The sequence below is a fragment of the Maniola jurtina genome, chromosome 20 (assembly GCF_905333055.1).
Source record: "Maniola jurtina chromosome 20, ilManJurt1.1, whole genome shotgun sequence".
Lineage (NCBI taxonomy): Eukaryota > Metazoa > Arthropoda > Insecta > Lepidoptera > Nymphalidae > Maniola > Maniola jurtina.
This window is the reverse complement of record NC_060048.1, coordinates 6,054,840-6,075,918: the sequence shown is the minus strand read 5'-3', so window position 1 is coordinate 6,075,918 and position 21,079 is coordinate 6,054,840. Positions and strand designations below refer to the sequence as shown.

At 35.7% G+C, this 21,079-nt stretch overlaps 3 protein-coding genes across 5 annotated transcripts; 1 reads left to right on the top strand and 2 right to left on the bottom strand.

The window, feature by feature from the left end:
* Nucleotides 1-31: 31 nt before the first annotated feature.
* Nucleotides 32-1,139, bottom strand: LOC123876023. Its single transcript, XM_045922169.1, has 2 exons — nt 746-1,139; nt 32-482 (listed from the first exon to the last, which is right to left on the bottom strand). The coding sequence occupies exons 1-2, from the start codon at nt 851-853 to the stop codon at nt 309-311; spliced, it is 282 nt and encodes a 93-aa protein (XP_045778125.1). The 5' UTR covers nt 854-1,139; the 3' UTR covers nt 32-308.
* A 2,642-nt stretch (nt 1,140-3,781) lies between these two features.
* LOC123876019 lies at nt 3,782-19,491 on the bottom strand. 3 transcript variants are annotated; one of them, XM_045922163.1, is made up of 7 exons: nt 18,954-19,491; nt 9,404-9,672; nt 8,766-8,795; nt 7,187-7,400; nt 5,323-5,469; nt 4,798-4,935; nt 3,782-3,918 (listed from the first exon to the last, which is right to left on the bottom strand). In XM_045922163.1, the coding sequence occupies exons 2-7, from the start codon at nt 9,663-9,665 to the stop codon at nt 3,840-3,842; spliced, it is 870 nt and encodes a 289-aa protein (XP_045778119.1). In that variant the 5' UTR covers nt 9,666-9,672; nt 18,954-19,491; the 3' UTR covers nt 3,782-3,839. The 3 variants fall into 3 exon arrangements, with proteins under 3 accessions (XP_045778119.1, XP_045778117.1, XP_045778118.1); XM_045922161.1 differs by lacking the exon at nt 18,954-19,491 and adding an exon at nt 18,176-18,282; XM_045922162.1 differs by lacking the exons at nt 8,766-8,795; nt 18,954-19,491 and adding an exon at nt 18,176-18,281.
* Nucleotides 10,135-11,403, top strand: LOC123876017. The gene is made up of 2 exons (XM_045922158.1): nt 10,135-10,615; nt 11,266-11,403. The coding sequence occupies exons 1-2, from the start codon at nt 10,217-10,219 to the stop codon at nt 11,326-11,328; spliced, it is 462 nt and encodes a 153-aa protein (XP_045778114.1). The 5' UTR covers nt 10,135-10,216; the 3' UTR covers nt 11,329-11,403.
* Nucleotides 19,492-21,079: the final 1,588 nt, after the last annotated feature.

Sequence of the window (21,079 nt, the reverse complement as noted above, 5' to 3'; positions counted from 1 at the left end):
ATGGTGTTACGAAATAGAAACAAAATTGGTAAACTATCATACGTTTATTTCACGTAAATTCAACAATTTTCAACAAAATTGGTCATAAGAAACAAAACCATCACCCTTTTTCCAGGGTAATAAACGATTAGCATCTTAGGCTAAATACGAAAATAGAAGATGAAATTTAATTTCTTTTCCTACCAAATCAGTCTCAGGTATTCGTTAGAACGTGGCACGTTTGGAAATTCAAAATTTTCTTGGGGTTTGTAAGGCATTAGAAGGAAACACTTATACAAATGAAATATGGGTTAGTGGTGCTTCCTTGCTCATTGTCCTCTCCAGGCAGAGTTGGGTTGGTCCCATATGTAGCCTGTCTCAGTCATGGAGCAGACTGCGTTGTAATATCGTCCTGGGCTTCGACAGTATGACCACGAAGGGCACTTGCATCTGAACAGTATTTGGAACTCCTCCTTGCAAATTTCGTTCCACCAACAGGTTCGCTGAAAAATATAACATGATAACTTACAAAAGCTTCCTCACCATGTGTTTCAGAACGAAAATTAAAATTTCCGTTTAATATCTCTAACATTTTTTTACATTAAAATTTGAAAATGAAATTTCATCTATAATCTTAAACACTATAGGTACTTAAAAGCTTCCAAAATTATATTTATTTTTTATACTTTTTCTATTGAGCAAGATTGGGAAATATTATCTATCAAACCAATTATTATTAGTATGTACTAGGTCTATGAATTCTTACCTCAGTAACATATCCCTTTATAGATTGGTCGGAATAGCTTCGCTTGCTAACTGCAGCACACTCGAACGCTGCATGTAGCACAAGTATGTACGTAATTGCTAAGTACATAATTATATTCGTGTTAGAGCCATCCACAGCACTATATTCCTCACTTTTAGCCAATCACAATCCTTGACATCATTTAGACGTTTAAATAGATCTTTTATTTTAGCGTAGACATCGTTCCCCGCCCCATGTCGGAGCTTTCAGGTTTCGATGTACGGCAAAGCGCTGGCTGTTTAGGTAGCTATATACCTAGATAGGTGTGTAGAGAAATTGAGACAGACAGATTCTGGACCGCGGTAGCATTTGAATCTTTGATACATCTTTGATAGACGCCATCTCTTTCCATTCCGTATTGAATTAGGTAAACTGTTTAGTAAACTGTGCAAAAATGTTCATTTAGGTTAGGAAGAAGAATGAAATGTTTTCATTTTTTTTAAATACTTGTTTGGTGCACTGTACATTTTTTTAACGTCATTGTTGGATTTAACAAGTAAAAATCAATTAACTTGATGAGAATTATTTACGGCAACTTAAACTTTGGTACCTACTTGGCTTATTCGCGCCTGATCTGAGAAGCCCACATACTTAGCGAAAAGTTTTTAACAAACACACTACAAAGTCCAGACTCATCATCGTGGCTGTTTTAGGGTTGCGTACCTCAAAAATAAAAAAGGAACCCTTATTGGATCACTTTGTTGTCTGTCTTACGTGTCTGTCAAGAAAACCTACAGGATACTTCCCGTTGACCTAGAATCATGAAATTTGGCAGGTAGGTAGGCTTTATAGTACAAGTTAAATCCGAACACCGTGAATTTGTAATTACATCACAAAAAAAAATAGTTAAAATATTTTCACAAAAAAATAATATACTAAATCACATGTAGATGGCTCAGTCCGACATTAACTTACAGATTCTAAATAAAAGTGTTAGGTATATCTAGTAGGTACGATGGTATGGAACCCTTCATATGCGAGTCCGACTCGCACTTGACCGGTTTTTCCTAGTAGACACTTATCTTATTATTATTATTTCTGCTCTTAGAAAATCCATACTAATATTATAAATGCGAAAGTGTGTCTGTCTGTCTGTCTGTCTGTCTGTCTGTCTGTCTGCTACGCTTTCACGGCTCAACCGCTGAACTGATTTTAATGAAATTTTGTACAGACTTAGCATACATTCCTGGGAAGGACATAGGCTACTTTTTATCCCGGAAAAAAAAGAGTTCCCGCGGGATTCCTAAATACTCATCCGCTTGATCGATTTGTATGAAATTTGGTACCGAGGTAGCTTGCGTCCCTGTTATTGACGTAGGCAACTTTTTATCCCGGAAAATCAAACAATTCCCACGGGATCTCTAAAAACCTAAATTCACGCGGACGAAGTCGCGGGCATCCTCTAGTACTAAATACGATTCTATTCTACTGATAACGCTTTACTTACAGTCCAATGATTGTGACGTGTTTTTTTTAAATATTTTATTTACGGGTTTTTCATGGTGACGTGTTATAAATTATTATTGTTTTTCTGGTCTACCTATATCACTAGAATTATCACGCGATAAGAAAAAGTGCGTCAAAAGATTACGATGCTATTACGATTTTTAAGTTGGTAATTAATGGGTAGGTAAGTATAGTAGATAAAGTATTTTTTACGGTAAATAATTTTTATAATTATTATTAACTAAAAAAATCTTAACTAAAATAAATAAATAATCAATGGATTTACAATAATTACATCTAATTTCTAATAGGACTTTCGTAAAAAAAAATTAACAAATAAAAATATAACAAGAGTAAAATGTTTAAAAAATCCTTGTCTATGATTAATGTAGCTATTAATCGATATTGTTAGAAAGAGTTATTTTACAAATAAATCAAATAAGTTACTTACTTAATTGGAAAGTTTTACACTGGTCTTGCAATACTATCGTAAGATTATAACAATGTTAAGCTACTTACCTATATTTATAGTCTTATCCTTCCAAAAATAGCTAGACAAGTGTAAAAGTTCCTTAGTTTCCTAAAGAGTACCTAATAACATCAACAACTTTTCTTTTTATGCTAAGCATTATTCAATGGCACTTAGATAAAATAAGTATGGCTTGTAAATTCATAAAAGTTTGAAAATCGGCAAATAAAATAAGACAAACGAAATTGAGCGTTAATAGGTACTTACTCGTACCTCTAAGTCGTATCTTTAGAGCATACTTTGACTTTGCTCAGACTTAAGTTCCAGTTAATAGCTCGTTCACACAGACTGCGTAAGCGTAGAGGTAGTGCATACTATTGCGTTGTAAAGTATGGAACTGTATGAAACATGGCACACCGCTTGCGTAAAGCGTGGACGTATGCGTAACCCGGTGTGTTAGGGGTTTACTCGCGTCACTCGCACGTGTCACGTGTACGCAATTAGTGTGAATCGGCCTTTAAAAGAGACGGTTTTATGGCAGCAATATAGCGCTGTCTCGTTTTAACAGCGTCTTAAGCCTAAGCAAAGTCAAAGTGATCTCAACCTAAAATATGTTCTCAATTCCTATGAATATAGGAATAAAGCTGCAGACGCATTACCTACTTTTTTAGTTTGTTGTGGTGTGGTGTGTCTCTCAGCTCGTTCGGCCAACGCCTCTCGAACGATGGAAAGAATGAGTGCTAGGACAGACTAATGCTTGTGCGCGTCTTCATAGTCACAATTATTTACAACACAGTGATGTATTTGCACCTTTATAATTTGTCGAAACACTAATGTAATAAAGTCGCTTCTTACACAAACTTTTATGAATTTACTACATTCATTTTAGTAGACTAAAATTTGCGTCAACTTTGGTTGAAAACTACCACTACATTTGGAATTTCGAAAAGGTCTAAGGCCCGGTATCCACCTAAGCGGAGAGGAGAGGAGATTCAGTCGACCAATCAGATCCATAATAGATGACGCGAAAAAATTATTACGTTGTCTATTAAAAATCTGATTGGTTGACTGTATGTCTGCTCTCCGCTTAGGTGGATACCTAGCCTTAGATTTATATTATTTGTCTATAGAGATATCTATCTACATAGCTTTAAATTCCATCTCGTTGTTGTCGATGCTTTCTTGTTCCTGTCGCCTGTGAAGAGTTTCAGCGTCTTTCCTGAAAGTGTCATTTTTTTATAATAATATATTTAGGATCTATAGGTATAGGTAGCTTCCGGTATCGACTACCGGAAACCTGCTTCTTTATGCGAGCACTCTAACGTCTGTGACTGCCAGCGGTTCGGTATACAGATTCTACTGAGAAAAGCCGGTAGAACACATAACGCACTCATATAGAAGCTAATATAAGTACAGTTTTGAGTTTGTTATCGAATTGTTTGTATGTCGAGTGAGTCAGTATAAGTTTGAGTTGTTAAAATGGCAAATTTTTCATAAAATATGAAATTAGTGCGCACAAAAGAAGTAGACAAATCTGAACACGAGTAGCATGATTGCGCATTGTACTAAAACAGATTTGAGCCGAGCTTGGATATCCTCCTTAGTCTGAACTGCGCAAATCGATAAGTTACTTTAGATTGCACTAGGTAGGTACTGTAAGGCCCGCCGGTACCTTAGCTACAGACATGGATTTGGAGATATGTACAGTCAACCAATCAGATTTTTAACAGATTACGTGATGTTTTTTCACGTCATTATGAAACCGACTTATCGACTGAACACAAACCGGCCCTTAGGTATACTCCGGCTAGCTACCTAGTTAGCTTCTTCCATTACATTATAAGTAGGGCCTGCAGCCCAAGAACAATCAATGCGACAACGTTTTCTCTCGGCTTTTGCAATGCTTTGTCGCTGCAAAGTCGAGAGAGATATAAATACACAGCCTGTTATAACTTATAAGTTATGGAGCCGTTATTGAATACTTTTATGAGTATTATAGCACTATTGAACGTTTATGAATAATGTTTTTGAGAACTTTGCTTATAACAAGCTAATAAAGCTTCTACAAATTTTTATGAATAAGATTATTATTACTTACGAATATTTGTTCGTAGAAGGCATAAATATACTCTTAGGGCAAAGCCTGTAGTAGGGCCAGCATTCTCCGCCAGATTCCCCTGCGCGCTGCGCCTCCACGTATTCTTCTAAGAGCTTCGCGTACGGTGATTTATTAGGGCTGCAATATAAATTCAAACATGATGATTAAGTTAATACTATTATGAAGCTTATCCCTATAAAGCGTAGAAGCTAGATTAGTTATAAGGTAGAAACATAATCGTCAACAACAGACAGACGTCCACGGCTGGACATGTGGATATATATTTCTTGTTAAGATATCCATACTCCACGGTCTTGGCCCGCCTGAATCGTGGCTCCCTGTGTGTAGTTTGGTCCGCCTATTTAGGAGTGTAGTAAGGCTGCGTTTTCCGGTAGGAAAACCGGTGGAAGATAGAATAAACCCAGATGACATGACAAAGTTTCTGTTATTATTTATTAATAATGCGGAATATAATACAAAAGACAACGAGGTAATTCAGCAAAAAATAATCAAAAGAGTCATTACCTGAAGAAAAGCTTCATGACTTCGCCCACGAAGCCAAAATTCTTCAACGGGTGCGCGTGTACCTCGCAAATGGCTCGCAAAAGACACTCTTTGCCATCTAACCCGAAGTTTGCCAAGAGATCCTCCGCGATACCATATAATAATGCTCTAGGAAAAATCATAGATAGGTAAGTATCTTGCTAAAAAAGTATCTTGCTAAAAAATTGTTAACACTTAACTTAAATATATTTACTCTATAGTAGTGAGTGATGACTGCCTTTATCAGCTGAAATTGGTTTCTACGTGGCATCGTAGCGAAACGCAACATTTATTAGCGATACAGCTTTTACCGATAGCCACGGCCGAAGTCTCCTACCAGACCAGACCTAAGCAAATATATCACACTAATATTATAAAAGCGAAAGTTTGTGTGTGTGTGTGTGTGTGTATGTTTGTTACTCCTTCACGCAAAAACCACTCGACGGATTTGACTGAAATTCGGAATGGAGATAGATAGTATCCTGGATTAGCATATAGGCTACTTTTTATCCCGGAAAATCATAGAGTTCCCACGGGATTTCGAAAAACCTAAATCCACGTGGACGAAATCGCGGGCGGCAGCTAGTAAACAATTAATCCTCAAAATGATCCAACCAGTAAGTCAAACCCTAGACCTCCCACTCCTAGGGCCACAACGAATACTAAACCAGAGACATCAAAATTTTCACTATCAGGTGATATCACGATCAACCAAAGACCTGTAATTTAGGTATAAATATCTCCAACAAAATACCACACAATACGAGACCTCCCACGCACGTGACATTGGCCTGGAGGATAACGTGACCATAAAACGACCCGTCACTTTCCCTCGACACTAAAGTTATCACTTATCAGGAATTCGGACCGCATCGTGACGCTATGTTAGTTGGAAATCGTTTGAAATTCGTACGACGCTATCCGGTGTCGTTGCGTAACTTTATTTGGTCACTAGACCGGTAATAGACACCTGATATGAATTTTCTATTAAAAGTATACTCCGTAACAATGTCTAACAAGTGTTCCGATCAGCAAACTCGCTCACCTCTACAAAAAAGTTTATGGAGTTTCTTTAGGTCACATTTGAAACTAATAAATTCGGAAGGCATAAACAGGCGTTGATTGATTAGTATTCGGGAGAGAATCTAAATTACCAATACTATGAATATCGGTAATTTAGATTCATGTCTACTCTATGCCACCTAGGTGGAGTATGCTTTCCTACATTTTCCCTCCCACTTTTAATTGCCGGTTTTAAGCATTTGATTTTACTGAATTCACGACGAATCGTCGAGATTAAGCTCCGCCGATATTGATAATATACCCGTGGGAATTATGGAAAATCCGGCCTTATTCCTTGTCTAGTGTCTACATTACAACGGGAACCTCTGTACAAAATTCCTGCTTCTACCAGTTAGGCATTGATGGGTCAGTCAGTGAATGACTAGTAGTAATCTAGGACTTTTATACCTAATTATTTAGATGGAACTATGGACAGAATGTTCTCCATGGGAATGGTTTACATTAATACTAAGCGCAATAAAACCATGCAGCCGAAACAGATGAACCTTTTGGGTGCCTTGCTCACATTTTAGTGGTAGGTATAGGATAAGAAATGCAGATGAAGAGGTAGGCACCTATATACCTACTTATTCTTTTCGTAAACCTACATTTATACTTTCCGTTTCCCATACGTAGGTAGGTACCTACTATCATAGCCTACTACATTGATATCCATTCATTGATATAATTACGGCAATAAGTCATAAAGTGTAAGATTTATTTATTAACTTGTTAGCTAAGGAACAAATTATGGGTATGGCAATTCCCAGATTCGTATTATTACCTCTCTCCACCATGAAACCTGTCCAACACCATGCTCTCTGCCTCAGGCGGGATGGCTTCTCGTGTTGACCTCTTCCCCCTCCGGTTATCCAAGTACTGTCCCACATAGTCCGCCATGACCGACGCTGCAACGTTTCCCATGGACCGCGCGAAAATAGGGGGCAAATCGCCGTAGGGATTTTCGTTGTCAGTTAAACCCAGCTTGTCGAAATCAACTGCAAATGGGAAAAATACGTGAGATAATTAAGTAGGTAGGTTGCTATCTTTTTTTATTGACTTTAAAGTATGGTCCGAACGAAGTCCGAACTTTCGGCTTAGGTTTCGGCTTCAGCTTTGGCAACCTTTGGCCAAAAAACCAACTTTGGCCATACCTTCGGCTTCGGCCAAAATGGGCCGAAATTTTGCCCGCAGCCGAAGGTTCATTTCATTTATTTATTTGCGTTCGTGTACTATGGATGGTGGATGCTTCTACCTGCGTGAGACCCTGGACAATGCAATTATTCCGAATAGAATTATGTACATGCTTTATACAATTGACATGATAGGGCTTTTGGTAAAATAAATCCGGTTTCAGAATGTAGTTCTCTAACATACATTATTATGGTTGACCAATGAACATAATGCACCTATAGAAATAGGGTATCCCATATTTTATAGTAATTCATTGATCGTTGTACAACCACAACAATCGGTCACTTACCACCAAAGTACCTAGTACCTACTATATGTTAGACACCAATGGCCATAGACCGGTGCGATCGTTCTGTGCCATATTGTAACCAGTAACGACCAAAGCCTAAGCCTTTAGAGCCTCAATAGCTCAAACGGTAAAGGAGTGGACTGAAAAACCGAAAGGTCGACGGTTCAAACCCCGCCCGTTGCACTATAATTGTCGTACCTACTCCTAGCACAAGCCTGACGCTTAGTTGGAGAGGAAAGGGGAGTATTAGTCATTTAACATGGCTAATATTCTTTTCAAAAAAAAAAGCATGCCCAATAACGAAGTAAGTAGTAACCTACCAAATTGCTACTTTTACCAATTTACTCTACATCTTCAACTACTGAAATTCCTTTCAACATAGCTACTCGTATAAACTGTGATTAGTTTTTTTGGTTATTCCGTTTATCCACCCAAAAACAGCCACCCTAGGGTGTACACTCGGGAACCTGATGTACTCCTATCCAACGCGTACAGTGAACTTGTAGGTATATTAATTATTTTTTTAGTCCGATGTGGATAAACGGATACCCATTTCCGAGTATGCACCCTAGGGTTGCTGTTGTAGGGTGGCTAAACGGAATAAGCATTTTTTTAAATATATATTTTAACTCATTAGTTTCAAATATTAAGCAGAATGAACGTCAATATTTCATCTTGTCACTTGTCACTCTAAAAACTACCTAATTATCTACGATTAGATACGAGGAAATACATAATGTTATAACTGTTACTGTAAATAAATTACTTACAAGACTACGGGTGATTACTGTATCTAATATTATGATATTGTTATGTGCATACTTTTTAGTTCTACTGGTTTTAACCTCTACTTGAAATCTACGAATTTGAAAATACTGACTTTGAATTTCCAGTTGATACATTATGGTACCTGCAAAATCGTTGATCTTAAAATTTCTTTGTGAAAAAATATTTTGATTTTTAGAAAATATTGTTAATTTATGTAATTGAGCGTAAGCACAATCTCGTTTATAGATAGAGGCTTTTATCTTGTTGGATGTAAGTTGATATCCATCCCCGGCGTAAAAAAAAACAAAAATTTATATTAAATTCTTAAAAATATGAAACAGATGCACAAAGGTAATTAAATGCATATCATTGCCGAAACACACAATGACAAAAATGGATTCATGAATTTCCATTGATTTTGAAAGAGCCACCCCTATTTGAATTTCTCAACCATAAAGTAAAGACTTTTTATAAAAATTACAAGTACAACTATGTTTCTTTTTTTTTTTTTTTTTGGTTTTTGTATGTAAATACTGAAGTGTTAATAAAAACTGGTGTATCTCAACAGTATGTGATCTAAGTACTGATAACATTTTAAAAGTGATTAATTATAACCCCGGTGCATGCGTGCATTAGATTGTTCGAGATCCTCGTGTTTAAATGGTATTTTCCATAGACGTAGGATATATTTAGTTTAAACGGAAATAATTTATTATTGATGCGGGGATAAAACTTATACGTAATACTTACTTGTAAAGGGAAAACTAACAGTCATGTTAGATAGGAATCCTTTCGGTGGATGCCTCACAAATGGCATGGAAATAGACGGCGTGATTGCCATCGTGGTCCCGGGTGGTAGAGCCAAACGTCCATCGTTCGTTATCCAAAGTATTCTCTTCTGGCGCGAGTGAGGGACGTTCTCTTTAGCTACTTCCTCCTGGCTCTCTGGTGAGGCTATCGGTAGAAGAGCTGCGAGTGCTATACTGATTAGAACGCGTGGTATTCTCTCCATTGTCAACCTGTTGAAGATATATCTTAGTGTAATCATTCATCATTATTGTAATCAAAGTCAAAGTCATTTATTCAAATTGGGTACTATTGCACACTTTCCGATTGTCAAACAATGATGTAGTGGTGATAATTAATTACGTTAATTTAAAACTAAAGCTACGAGGGTTTCAAACGCGCCCAAGTCTGAGAAGAGCCCACAACGAACTCAGTATAATAACAACATCTAAATCTAGAACCGTGGTTGGTTTTAGATTTAGATACCAAAAGCTGAGCTAAAGCCCTAAAAGTCAATGCCGAAGAAAATATAATCACTGCATGTTTGGATGCTAAAATATTTAAAAAATTGTAAAGACCGTTGCAGAGCGATGATAAAAAGTTACAATCAAAAAGTCGTTAAAGGTAGTAGTTTAAAAAAAAATATTGTTGGTGACAATGATGTATTTGTCACTATTGATTTGTTGTTATTTGTTATCAATTTCAATTGCTTTTGTACAGTGATTTACTACCATTTTATGATTTATATTAATATTTTAGTTTAAGACGATTATAAGAATGGACGTATCGCAGTGCAAACACCTTCGAGTTAGAGATAGCAGTGACTATAATATGAACATAGAAGAATTAATAAAATCAATAGAGATGCAATTCAAAATTGATTTTACTTCGCTGCCACAGTGGAAGGAACTTATCGAAATAATGAATATCGTTCAGACGGAATATAAAATTAAAATTCAGAATGCAGCAAATCGTAAATATCAAATATTACAAAATATTTTTATACAAAATTCTAGACGTACTCCATTTGAATTAACTGATAAATTCGCAAGAACATCAAAATTTTGGGAAGACATGAAACTTAAGGTTAGAAAACGTAAAGCTTCTAAGGTTAAAGACCAGCCTGTAATTGAATCTAGTGATGATATGAATGGTATTCAAGAAACGATAGATGAAGTGAGTATTAATAAATCTCAAATACATCCTAATACTGAAGAAGTACAATCGAACCAACTTTTAGTTGATAGGCCAGATACCGATCTAGAACTTAACTCTCATTTATCTCCTCGTCTACCGGTTAATATATGCACAAATCAACATAAAATGATTTCTCCTCTTGGATCTAACTACACACCCTTAATAAGTCCAGAAATTGATCTAAGTCACACCAACTTGAAGTTTGATAGCACCGAAGAAGATCATTTTATACCAACTCAAACAAAACTAATAAAATTTTATCCAAGCAAAATAATTATAACAAATGATACTACAGAAAAACAGTTAGTGAAATTATTTTTGACAAATTGTTGCACTGAATATTTACATTTAAAGTTTAAAAAAATATCTGACTATTCATGTTTTAAAAACATTAATATATTTCCTTGTACTCCGATTAAATTGTATCCCGGCTTGACAGTCATTTTAAAGTTAGTATATTCACTTAAAAATAAAAATGATGACAATATTACATCATCAATACATTTTAGAATCAGTCGTAACGTGCTTTATGAATCGTCTGAAGAAGTTGTTATCATTCCAATAGTAAGCAGTTTTAAATCAAGAACCATAGCAGTTACTGAATCAGTTTTTATCCCTCCTAATTATAGTTGGCACGTTACACCAAAACTCGGTTATCCAAAAGCAGTTGTTTACATAAAAAATACAGATGATGCATGCTATCATTTACATATTAGAAAGAAAAATATAGATTTTACGAAAGAACTTGGGGAAAGTATTAAATCAGATGACGCTATAAGTCCGGATTCAGAAAGTATAGTTCAAAGGATAGATGATAAAGAAATTGAACTCCAAAGTACAATTTTGTCCACACCAAATACTAAACAAGTTACGAGTAAACATTTTGATGAATTAATGAATGATGATAATGATTTAGTGAGTACGATTGATATTGTTGTTTTAGTTTTAAACGATATAATAGATCTGGTTCTGGAACCTTTTATTTTTAAACAAACATATTTGCGGATTCAACCTCAATCCAAGAAATTTGTTATAGTATATTTTACAAGAATGCATCATGTAGGATGTCATCAAAGTTATTATGATTTAATATTTAACGATTCTGAAGAAGATAATGTTACAATAACTAAAACAATTAAAGTTTTTGCGGAAGTATTGCCTCATCCAATTACTTTACAACCAGAAATACTTGATATGACTAAATCACCTATAATCTTTGGTTATTTGGAAGATAACTTCACAATAACAAATTCGCATAAGATTTTCCCAGTTACAATAAGGATAAAAACAACCACAAAAATGAAAAAGATATTTAATATTACGCCTATGGAGACTTTAGTTCCGGCACAATCGAGTGCAAAATTTTATGTTAGAATATGCTCAAAAAAAAGTATAGAATCTATAGGATCTGACGATCTAGCATATTTTACGATAAAAATTCTTATTATCGGACATAAATCCGTCTACCAAAACGTACCTCCACTCTTCTATGAGATCATAGCACCATGTGGGACAGAGTTTAAACGAGTTTATGGAACCAAATATTTCAGTGATGCTGTAGATTCAAGTGAAATAAATGTTAGTAATTTGGCAGAGCCCTTGTGAAAATCTGTATTTTTACCTACTGATATAAATGTTAATAAAATAAATACAATGATTCACTAGTATTAAGGACTTTTATTTAAGGCATAAAAATCGTTAAAGAAATAAAGACATAAAACCACTATTCATCCATACTCCGCCCACGTATATCACAAAAAAATAAGGCCCGTCTTCATGCTTTGGAAAAAAAACAAGCAATAATTTACTTTCTCGCGTCATAAAAATTACATTTACAAGTGAAGCTCCAAGGAATGTTGTTGAGGACAGCAAGGATTAAACCTGTTGACCGACTTATATGTGTTACAGGTCAAGTAATGTTCCCGTATAATATTCCAGTTTAACTTTTATTGGCAGGTCGGAGACCGGTTTTGAACAATCGATTGTAAATCGAAGTAATCGATGTTTTGTTGATAGCCTGTCGCGATCGCTTACAAAGACGTTTCATTAATGAAACGTGCGTAATAATGACATCATTTAAAATTATATCATGTTCGCCATTTAACAATTGAGAACAAAAAAACTATTATCTCACGAGTAAGAGTTTTACTCTCACTAGTGAATTTTACATTGTTTAACGCAAAGATTTCGCATTGAGTGATCAATAATAAAATTTCTTGTAGCAATAATGAACAATAGAAGTAAAATAACAGCATAACACATTGTTGTAATGTACAACTTTCAATATGATTCCATTTTAGCAGATTTAATCTAATCCTATTTATAACTTTTATGACATTGTTTTACCTACACTATAAGAAAATTTCTAAATAATTTTAAATAGGGACAAACCAAAAATTTCGAAACCGGCAGTGTTCGAACCTGCGTATCCCCTAGTTATAAGAGTCAAATAAATTTTTGATATGTATTTAAAATATATTCCTTTTATAAACGTGTATAGATAGTCTGTTATTACTTATTACAGTATCTAAGCCCTAAACATCGATTGTTCGTTAGATACACCCTCGAGGTGCAACCCTCAAACACTAGTCTTAAAACCCAGCACCCTGTCAGTTAATATTTATCTGTTTCATGTTTTAACCCCGACCCAAAAAGAAGGTTGTTATAAGTTTGACGTGTGTATCTGTGTATCTGTCTGTGGCATCGTAGCTCCTAAACTAATGAACCGATTTTAATTTTTTTTTTTTTGGTTTGATCGAGTGTTCTTAGCTATAATCCAAGAAAATCGGTTCAGCCGTTTGAAAGTTATCAGCTCTTTTCTAGTTACGTTAACCTTCACTTGTCGGGGGTGTTATACATTTTTAATTGACACTTGTTATACATTACTGTAAAAGTTTGTCTAAAGATAAACTATGTTATTGACCAGGCCAGGCCCAAATTAACTGAATTAGGGACATTGCGCCCTCTATTAACATGAGACCTCTCTGCAATTAAAACTTGGTATCAAAATAATCCTTAACAAAGGGCTTGGATTAAATTAATGGCATTAATATTCGTCATTAGTTCGACGCGTGCGCACCGTGTACATAGAAAATCATATTAAGATTTAATGACAATGATCCGCATTCAAAGCGGATGACGAATTCGTTGGCTTTCCTAATAACCGTTATTATATTATGTTGGAGTATTGTTTTGTCATTGACAATTGAGGGAATAGTCACGAACTTGTGTTTTTAGTATTTCAAGCATAATTTACTCATGAAAAGTAGGCGCGTGTCAAATGTTAGTGCAGTTCCGCATATTATGAGAATTTTCTTGTAAAATGCCAACGCTTTTACGGACTTGGCCTTATTTTCCAAAGTTCAGTGATTTTCCGAGACTTTCGCGAATTTTCTTTTTGATGCCCTTATTTCATACTAGCTTTTGCCACGAATTCGTGATTTGAATAGATATAATCTATAAGATTATATCTATGTAGGAACTGATTAGTCTAGATCATTATTTTATATAGTCCTCTAGCTGGCTGCGAAAGTCTCATCTAAATCAATTCATTTGCCGTTTCGGATAAGTAAGTCTGAATAACCAGACCGGCAGTCAAAAATTAAGAAACGTTTGGATTACGTGAAAATAACCATAAAATAATATGAAAGGGCAAATCCGGTTCGGAATGCAGTACCTACTAATTAGAGAGAGTAGAAACTGAGTTTCTTGATGAGAGTAGAGATTATTCTTTTTAAAAAGCAACCCCAAAATGTGCCATTCAGACCTTACTTGGCATCGGATTAAAAAATTCAAAGAAAGCATGTCTGTACCTTTGGAAAATTGCATTCTAATCGACATCCTTTCATAAACACATGGCACATCGTAAACCTACTTGTAATGCTCATCGTCGTTCACACATGCATGAATAGGTACGCTATCGAATATCGATAAGATACGAAATCGAATCGATGAAATGCGTCGATACTCTGGAGTGTGAACACGAAATATTTTGTATTCGATCTGTCTGTACATTGCTTTCGCTGTGCAAATAACGTACAATTGCCGCCTTTTTAATCCCCGACCCAAAAAGAGGGGTGTTATAAGTTTGACGTGTGTATCTGTGTGTCTGTGTATCTGTGTATCTGTCTGTGGCATCGTAGCGCCTAAACGAATGAACCGATTTCAATTTAGTTTTTTTTGTTTGAAAGGTGGCTTGATCGAGAGTGTTCTTAGCTATAATCTAAAAAAATTGGTTCAGCCGTTTAAGAGTTATCAGCTCTTTTCTAGTTTTCTTGTAGAAAAGAAGGTTAGATAACCGTTAGGTTCATAATATTATGTCAATAGACAAATGTCAAGCTGTCAAGATGGACGTTGCCTAAATACATAATTATTTATTTGAAAATGATGTTTTGGAAAACTCAGATACTTTGGATCGTCGGGGGTATTATAAATTTTTAATTTACACTTGTGTTTTTAGAATTTGCGAAAAAGCCTCAAATATTTAGGTGGTGCACTACACTCCGAAAAGGGTGGGTAGGTTCAAATCTCACGCGTTAAACTATTGCATCTACTCCTAGCAAAAGCACCACTGTTAAATTATTTACACTTAGTTTGTGGGAAAAGGCGAATATTTACAGTGGATTTAGGTTTTTTGCAAATCCCGTGGGAACTAGATGATGCCCGCAAATTAGTCCATTTGGATTTACTTACTTCTTTTTGTAATGCCGTGGGAACTCTTTATTTTTTGCGATAAAAACATCGTACATTTATCTCCGGGATGCAAGCTATCTATGTATCTAATTTAAATGGATAATTGGAACGGAAAAGGTAACTCATACAAAATACAAAAATCCCATTTTTGTGAACTTTGACCTTGAATATGCATTTTTTGCAAATCTGGGATCAATGGGGACTTTTCACTGTTAATTTATATTGGTATTCCCAACATTCGTACCCATTTTTACCTCTATGCGAATTATTGTATCCTTGAATGTCTATTTTGACCGGACTGTAATAGGTATTTATAATATCAGTATGGATTGGTATGGATATGGATAATGGTAACTATATGTAAAGGTAACTATAACATACGCATATATAAAGGTAGAGATGACAATAGAGATTGGTTATTTTCATAGAATCCTAAGAGTACTCTACCATTCATTTTCTTCGTACAGAATACGACAATCGGAAGCAATATACTTATGTAATGACTGCAACTTTTAAACCTTGAAAATAAGCATTTTTTACGACGTATCCAGACATTATCAAGTTCACTTTTTAAAGAATTTTGTCGCTCTCGTTTTTACTTGTTAATCGCGACAAGATTTTGTGTTATAACTGGTACCGGTGTTTTGATAGAATTCCTTTCCATAATTAAAAGGAGAAACGGTTTGACTAACATACGTCAGTTGTACGTCAAACTGTTTGGGTCTAGACCATGTCTAGACTCTAGAAACTTGAGATTTTGGCTGAAGTTTCTCCTCATTTTTTTTTTTTTTTGAATTATTGAATTAATTTTTTTTATTGAAAAGATTTTCAGAAATTCCACCCGAACGAAGCAAGTACCTAATAAAATAGATCGGGATCAAAATAACCAAGGTGAATGAACAATGTATTTGATTTTCCGGGATAAAAAGGAGCATAATTATGTCCGTCTCAAGAGATGCGAGCTATCTCTGTACCCGTCAAAATTGGTCAAAAGAATGGCCCGTGGAAAAGTGACAGACAGACATACACACTTTCGCATGGTTCCATGTATCGTTAGAAATAGGCCGTAGATAGGTCATCACACTATCACACTAATATTATAAAGGCGAAAGTTTGTATGTGTGTGTGTGTATGTTTGTTACTCTTTCACGGAATAACTACTGAATGGATTTGGCTAAAATTTGGAATGGAGATAGATAATATCCTGGATTAGCACATAGGCTACTTTTTATCCCGGAAAATTAAAGAGTTCCTAGGGGATTTTAAAAAACCGAAATCCACGCGGGCGGAGCCGCAGGCATCTTCTAGAATAACCTAGAATAATGCTAGCTGATCAAATAAAGTCACAACTAATAGACATATTTGACTTTTCAATGGAGCCTATAAAAGTGTGGCCTACTTGCAGCTTGGCATACTAATAACCGTTTGTGAATCCTCAATTTGAGATGACCTAAGTAAAATCTAGATTCCGGCACTGCATTGAGGTATTGTGAAGACGTAGCTAGGTACCATAGAGAGCGCAAATCGCGCCATTTCATCTGCCAAATGCGTTATTGTTTTAAGTTGCGGTCTCTTTTATTGCACTGCAAGTGCACTTAATGTTAACTCACTTGAGCACGTGTCTTTGCTTTCAAAATTTAAGAAGAGAGATAGATGATGGGCAATGAAGAATGGATGCAAGTACCTACCTAATCTCAATCGAATACTAATTAGATTAACAACGTTTGTGTACTTAAATATCTATCTACTTTGTATATTTTTTATTTCCGATGGAACGCAGACTAGAAGTATATGTAATATGGGGTTGTGGCTGTATGTGTTTTTTTTTAAATCCTAAACTTGGCACATAATTAGGTTTTGATGCGGTTTTTTTTAACCCCCGACCCAAAAAGAGGGGTGTTATAAGTTTGACATGTGTATCTGTGTATCTGTGTGTCTGTGTATCTGTGTATCTGTCTGTGGCATCGTAGAGCCTAAACGAATGAACCGATTTTAATTTAGTTTTTTTTTGTTTTTGAAAGGTGGCTTGATCGAGAGTGCTCTTAGCTATAATCCAAGAAAATCGGTTCAGCCGTTTGACAGTTATCAGCTCTTTTCTAGTTACTGTAACCTTCACTTGTGGGGGGTGTTATAAATTTTTAATTTACATTTGTTATTGTATAGTAATAGGTAAAGCAAGATTTGTCTTACAGTTCTTGGCAACCCGAAGGTGCTGGAAAAGGCTTTGTGGGCTTTGCATTTTTTGAGGTCTACCCGTCTGTCCATTTGTCTGTGTCACAACCATTTTAAAACCAAATTATAAGGGCTGTCAAGTTAAATTCAAGCATCAGATATCGAAACATGTTTCCGCTACAAAGCATATTAAAATTTTAAAATAAAGATTTTTCAGGGTACCTAATACCTAGTATTTACCGACCCACTACCTCCTGAACATGAAAGGTGAGTGTATGTAAATTTTTTTTTTTGTTGTTAAATAAGTATTTTAGAATAATTATTAATTTGTTAGTCAGTTGGTATTTCAAACAAAAACTACCATTTAAGAAATAATGAGTGCTAAAGACAACTAGCTATATGGACTTAAAGATTAAAGATCTGTCGGACTGTGTGTTCTGTCACGTACTTGACTAGTTTTTTATTGCTTACTTGTAGCATATCCTGTTAGCGTAATAGATTGATGAAAAGGTTTTTGCTATGCCTTCTCACCTCAAATGTAGGCAGCTACTTATAGCTAGAGATTAGATGGACCACAGGCTAGATGGTAGGAAGATTAAAGCTGGCATTGTATCATGGTGATTTATGATTCAAAAAGAAAATCATTACCTTAAAAGAAGCGTTAACGATACTCACATTATCACGAGATCAAAATATAACCTCAATATAAAGAGCGCGAAAAATTCAAAACTTGTTTCCATAAAGTAGATACGACAACAAAAACTTGTCATACCCCGTCGAGCCTTAAGTTACGAGTAAGTAAAATAAAACAGAAACATCTGCTTAATAAAAACGGCGACCTCTTGAAAACCTCGACATTAATTTTTTTTTGCCCCCGATGTGACTTCGAAGAATGATTGCTCGTGAAAGCGGGTATCCTGATAATTGCAGACAACCTAGCAGTTTAAACTAGGCTGCATTTTATCAGCCCGTATAGATAGCGAAATCTCTAATTACAATAAATGTATGAAGGAAAACTTTAACTACCTTGCAACCGTGCTATGGATAGTTTTAAACACAAGACTAGTGTTACAAGAAATGAATAGGATTTAGAACTTCGTAAAGTGTGCTACGTCTGCACTTCCGAAAAGAAGAAGTTGAGAAATTGAGTCAATCATTTGAAAATACTAATCGCCTCTTTTCCAAAACAACTCCAAAGGATCAACACAATTTTGATTTTCCTTCTCGAGCATAAAATAATCTGTACAATGTTGTAGAATTTATAGTTATCATGTTTCAGGAAAATTCAAATCTCTTTAATTAGGAGAATGGAGTAAGTATATACCTACCTTTTTTACGCACAACAGACGGAAACGTTTAAGTACGGAAACCAGCCCAGAAGAAAGAAGGTATATACTTTGCGCGGGAGAAATATCAAATAACTAATGCAACCTACTTAGCAAAAATTTCTTACCCGTTCAAAAACGTCTTAAACTTCGACAAGCACTGTAAGCACAACACAAAAAAAAGGCAAGAAGTCCCGACACACTGATTCACTATAAGCGTCCCTGCCGGACGATCATCACAAAATGTATCCAATAATACTGCGCATGCACTCGTCAGTTAGGTTGCGTCGTTGCCAAAATTTCGCTAACTTTCGGGCACACTCTCGCATAACAAACACTATGTCTTGTCCTCCTTTGTAATAATCCGAGCCGAATTTCCCTTCTTCTTTTATTTTTTGGGTTCGACAATTTCAAAATTTACACACGCTATCCCTGGCGTCCTTTGGCCGTCGAAGTGCGGTATTGATGAGTCCGTAGTTGGTATTCACTTGTCGCCGAAACTCTCTGCTAATTGGGATGCACGGAGCGTCCTGCGCTTTCCTCTGCGCGGAACAATGGACAGGCAGCGCCCTGGGGTGACAGGTTAGTCGTCATCGTATCGTGTGGTAAGGCCTAATTGTTCATAGTTGATAGTTTGTGATGAGTATTGCGGGCGGCGTGTTTGCGGTGCGAGTATGGAATGGAGGCTTGCGCGTAGTAATCGTAGCTCGCACTTGGTTACTGGGTTAGCGGTGCTCCTTTTCCTGCTTCGCTTAATGGGCATCATGCCTACTTGTGGGCAAACCCGCTCGGGAATCCAATCAAACTTGAAATGTTAATTTTTTATTCATACCTACATCTCGGAAGATTTACTTCGGTTCTTCAACCGTTGAGACAATTTTGATAAACTTATCAAGCACATTATTCTGTACATAAGTCCAACTTTTTTTTAGAGAATATGAGGTATATTTAAATATGATTAATATTCCCCTTTTTAGGCTTACTGTACCAGGAGTAGGAGTAGAAAATTTTCCAGTTGAGTGGAATCTGAAACTTTCCAATTTCAATCCACCCCTAAACCATTGATCTTAAGTGAATTGGTTACTAATATTTTTTGCTAATTGAATTAATGTCACGTATTTACCTACTATAAATGGTGATTATATGTAAATAGGTACAAAATAAATCCTCCTTTGGACACAATTGCATCTTATTGCATATTCTTTGGGTGCTCGTGGTATCTCTTGAAATGCAGCGGTGCACCGTAATGAAAGCGAAATCTTATAATAGGACCCTTTACATACAGCCGAGTGCCTTGTTGTGCATTGACAATTTTTAACCCCCGACCCAAAAAGAGGGGTGTTATAAGTTTGACGTGTGTATCTGTGTATCTGTCTGTGGCATCGTAGCTCCTAAACTAATGAACCGATTTTAATTTCGTTTTTTTTTTTGAAAGGTGGCTTGATCGAGTGTTCTTAGCTATAATCGAAAAAAATCGGTTCAGCCGTTTGAAAGTTATCAGCTCTTTTCTAGTTATTGTACCTAACCTTCACTTGTCGGGGGTGTTATAAATTTTTAATTGACACTTGTTTATACTAGTAGGTAAACATTGTATAAAGTGGTTGCATCTAAGAATATCAATATTATTCGTAGGTTTGCATAGTTATTCAATACTGTGGCTTCTACTTTTAAAATATGTCAAGTTATTAAAGAAAGAACGGTATGGAATGAAGTATCTATACTAATCCATGCTATTTACCTACTATTAATGTTGTAAATCTGAAATCGTGTACAGTAGGTATGTTTCTTTGTTTGGCCACCCAACTCTATACCATGTACTTAATCTCTATCTACTTCATTAAGTTTGAAGAATTCAGCTCTGGATGAACAGAGTTTGAATTTATCCCTACATAGGCCGTGAAAAGGTGGCTAAGATAGATACTTTCTCAATTTTAGGGTTCCGTACCTCAAAAGGAAAAACGGAACCCTTATAGGATCACTTTGTTGTCTGCTAAAAGCTATAGGGTACTTCCCGTTGATCTAGAATCATGAAATTTGGCAGGTAGGTAGGTCTTATAGCACAAGTAAAGGAATAAATCTGAAAACCGTGAATTTATTTATTTATTTATTTACTATAGTACCGCCCACAGAGTTACACATTTTAATTATACATTTTGTTCCTTACTTTCTATTGCTCTTATGCAACTCCACTTACGGGCAGTCACAGCGGATTTGTGGTTACATCATTAAAAAAAATTAATGTGTTTCAATTTTC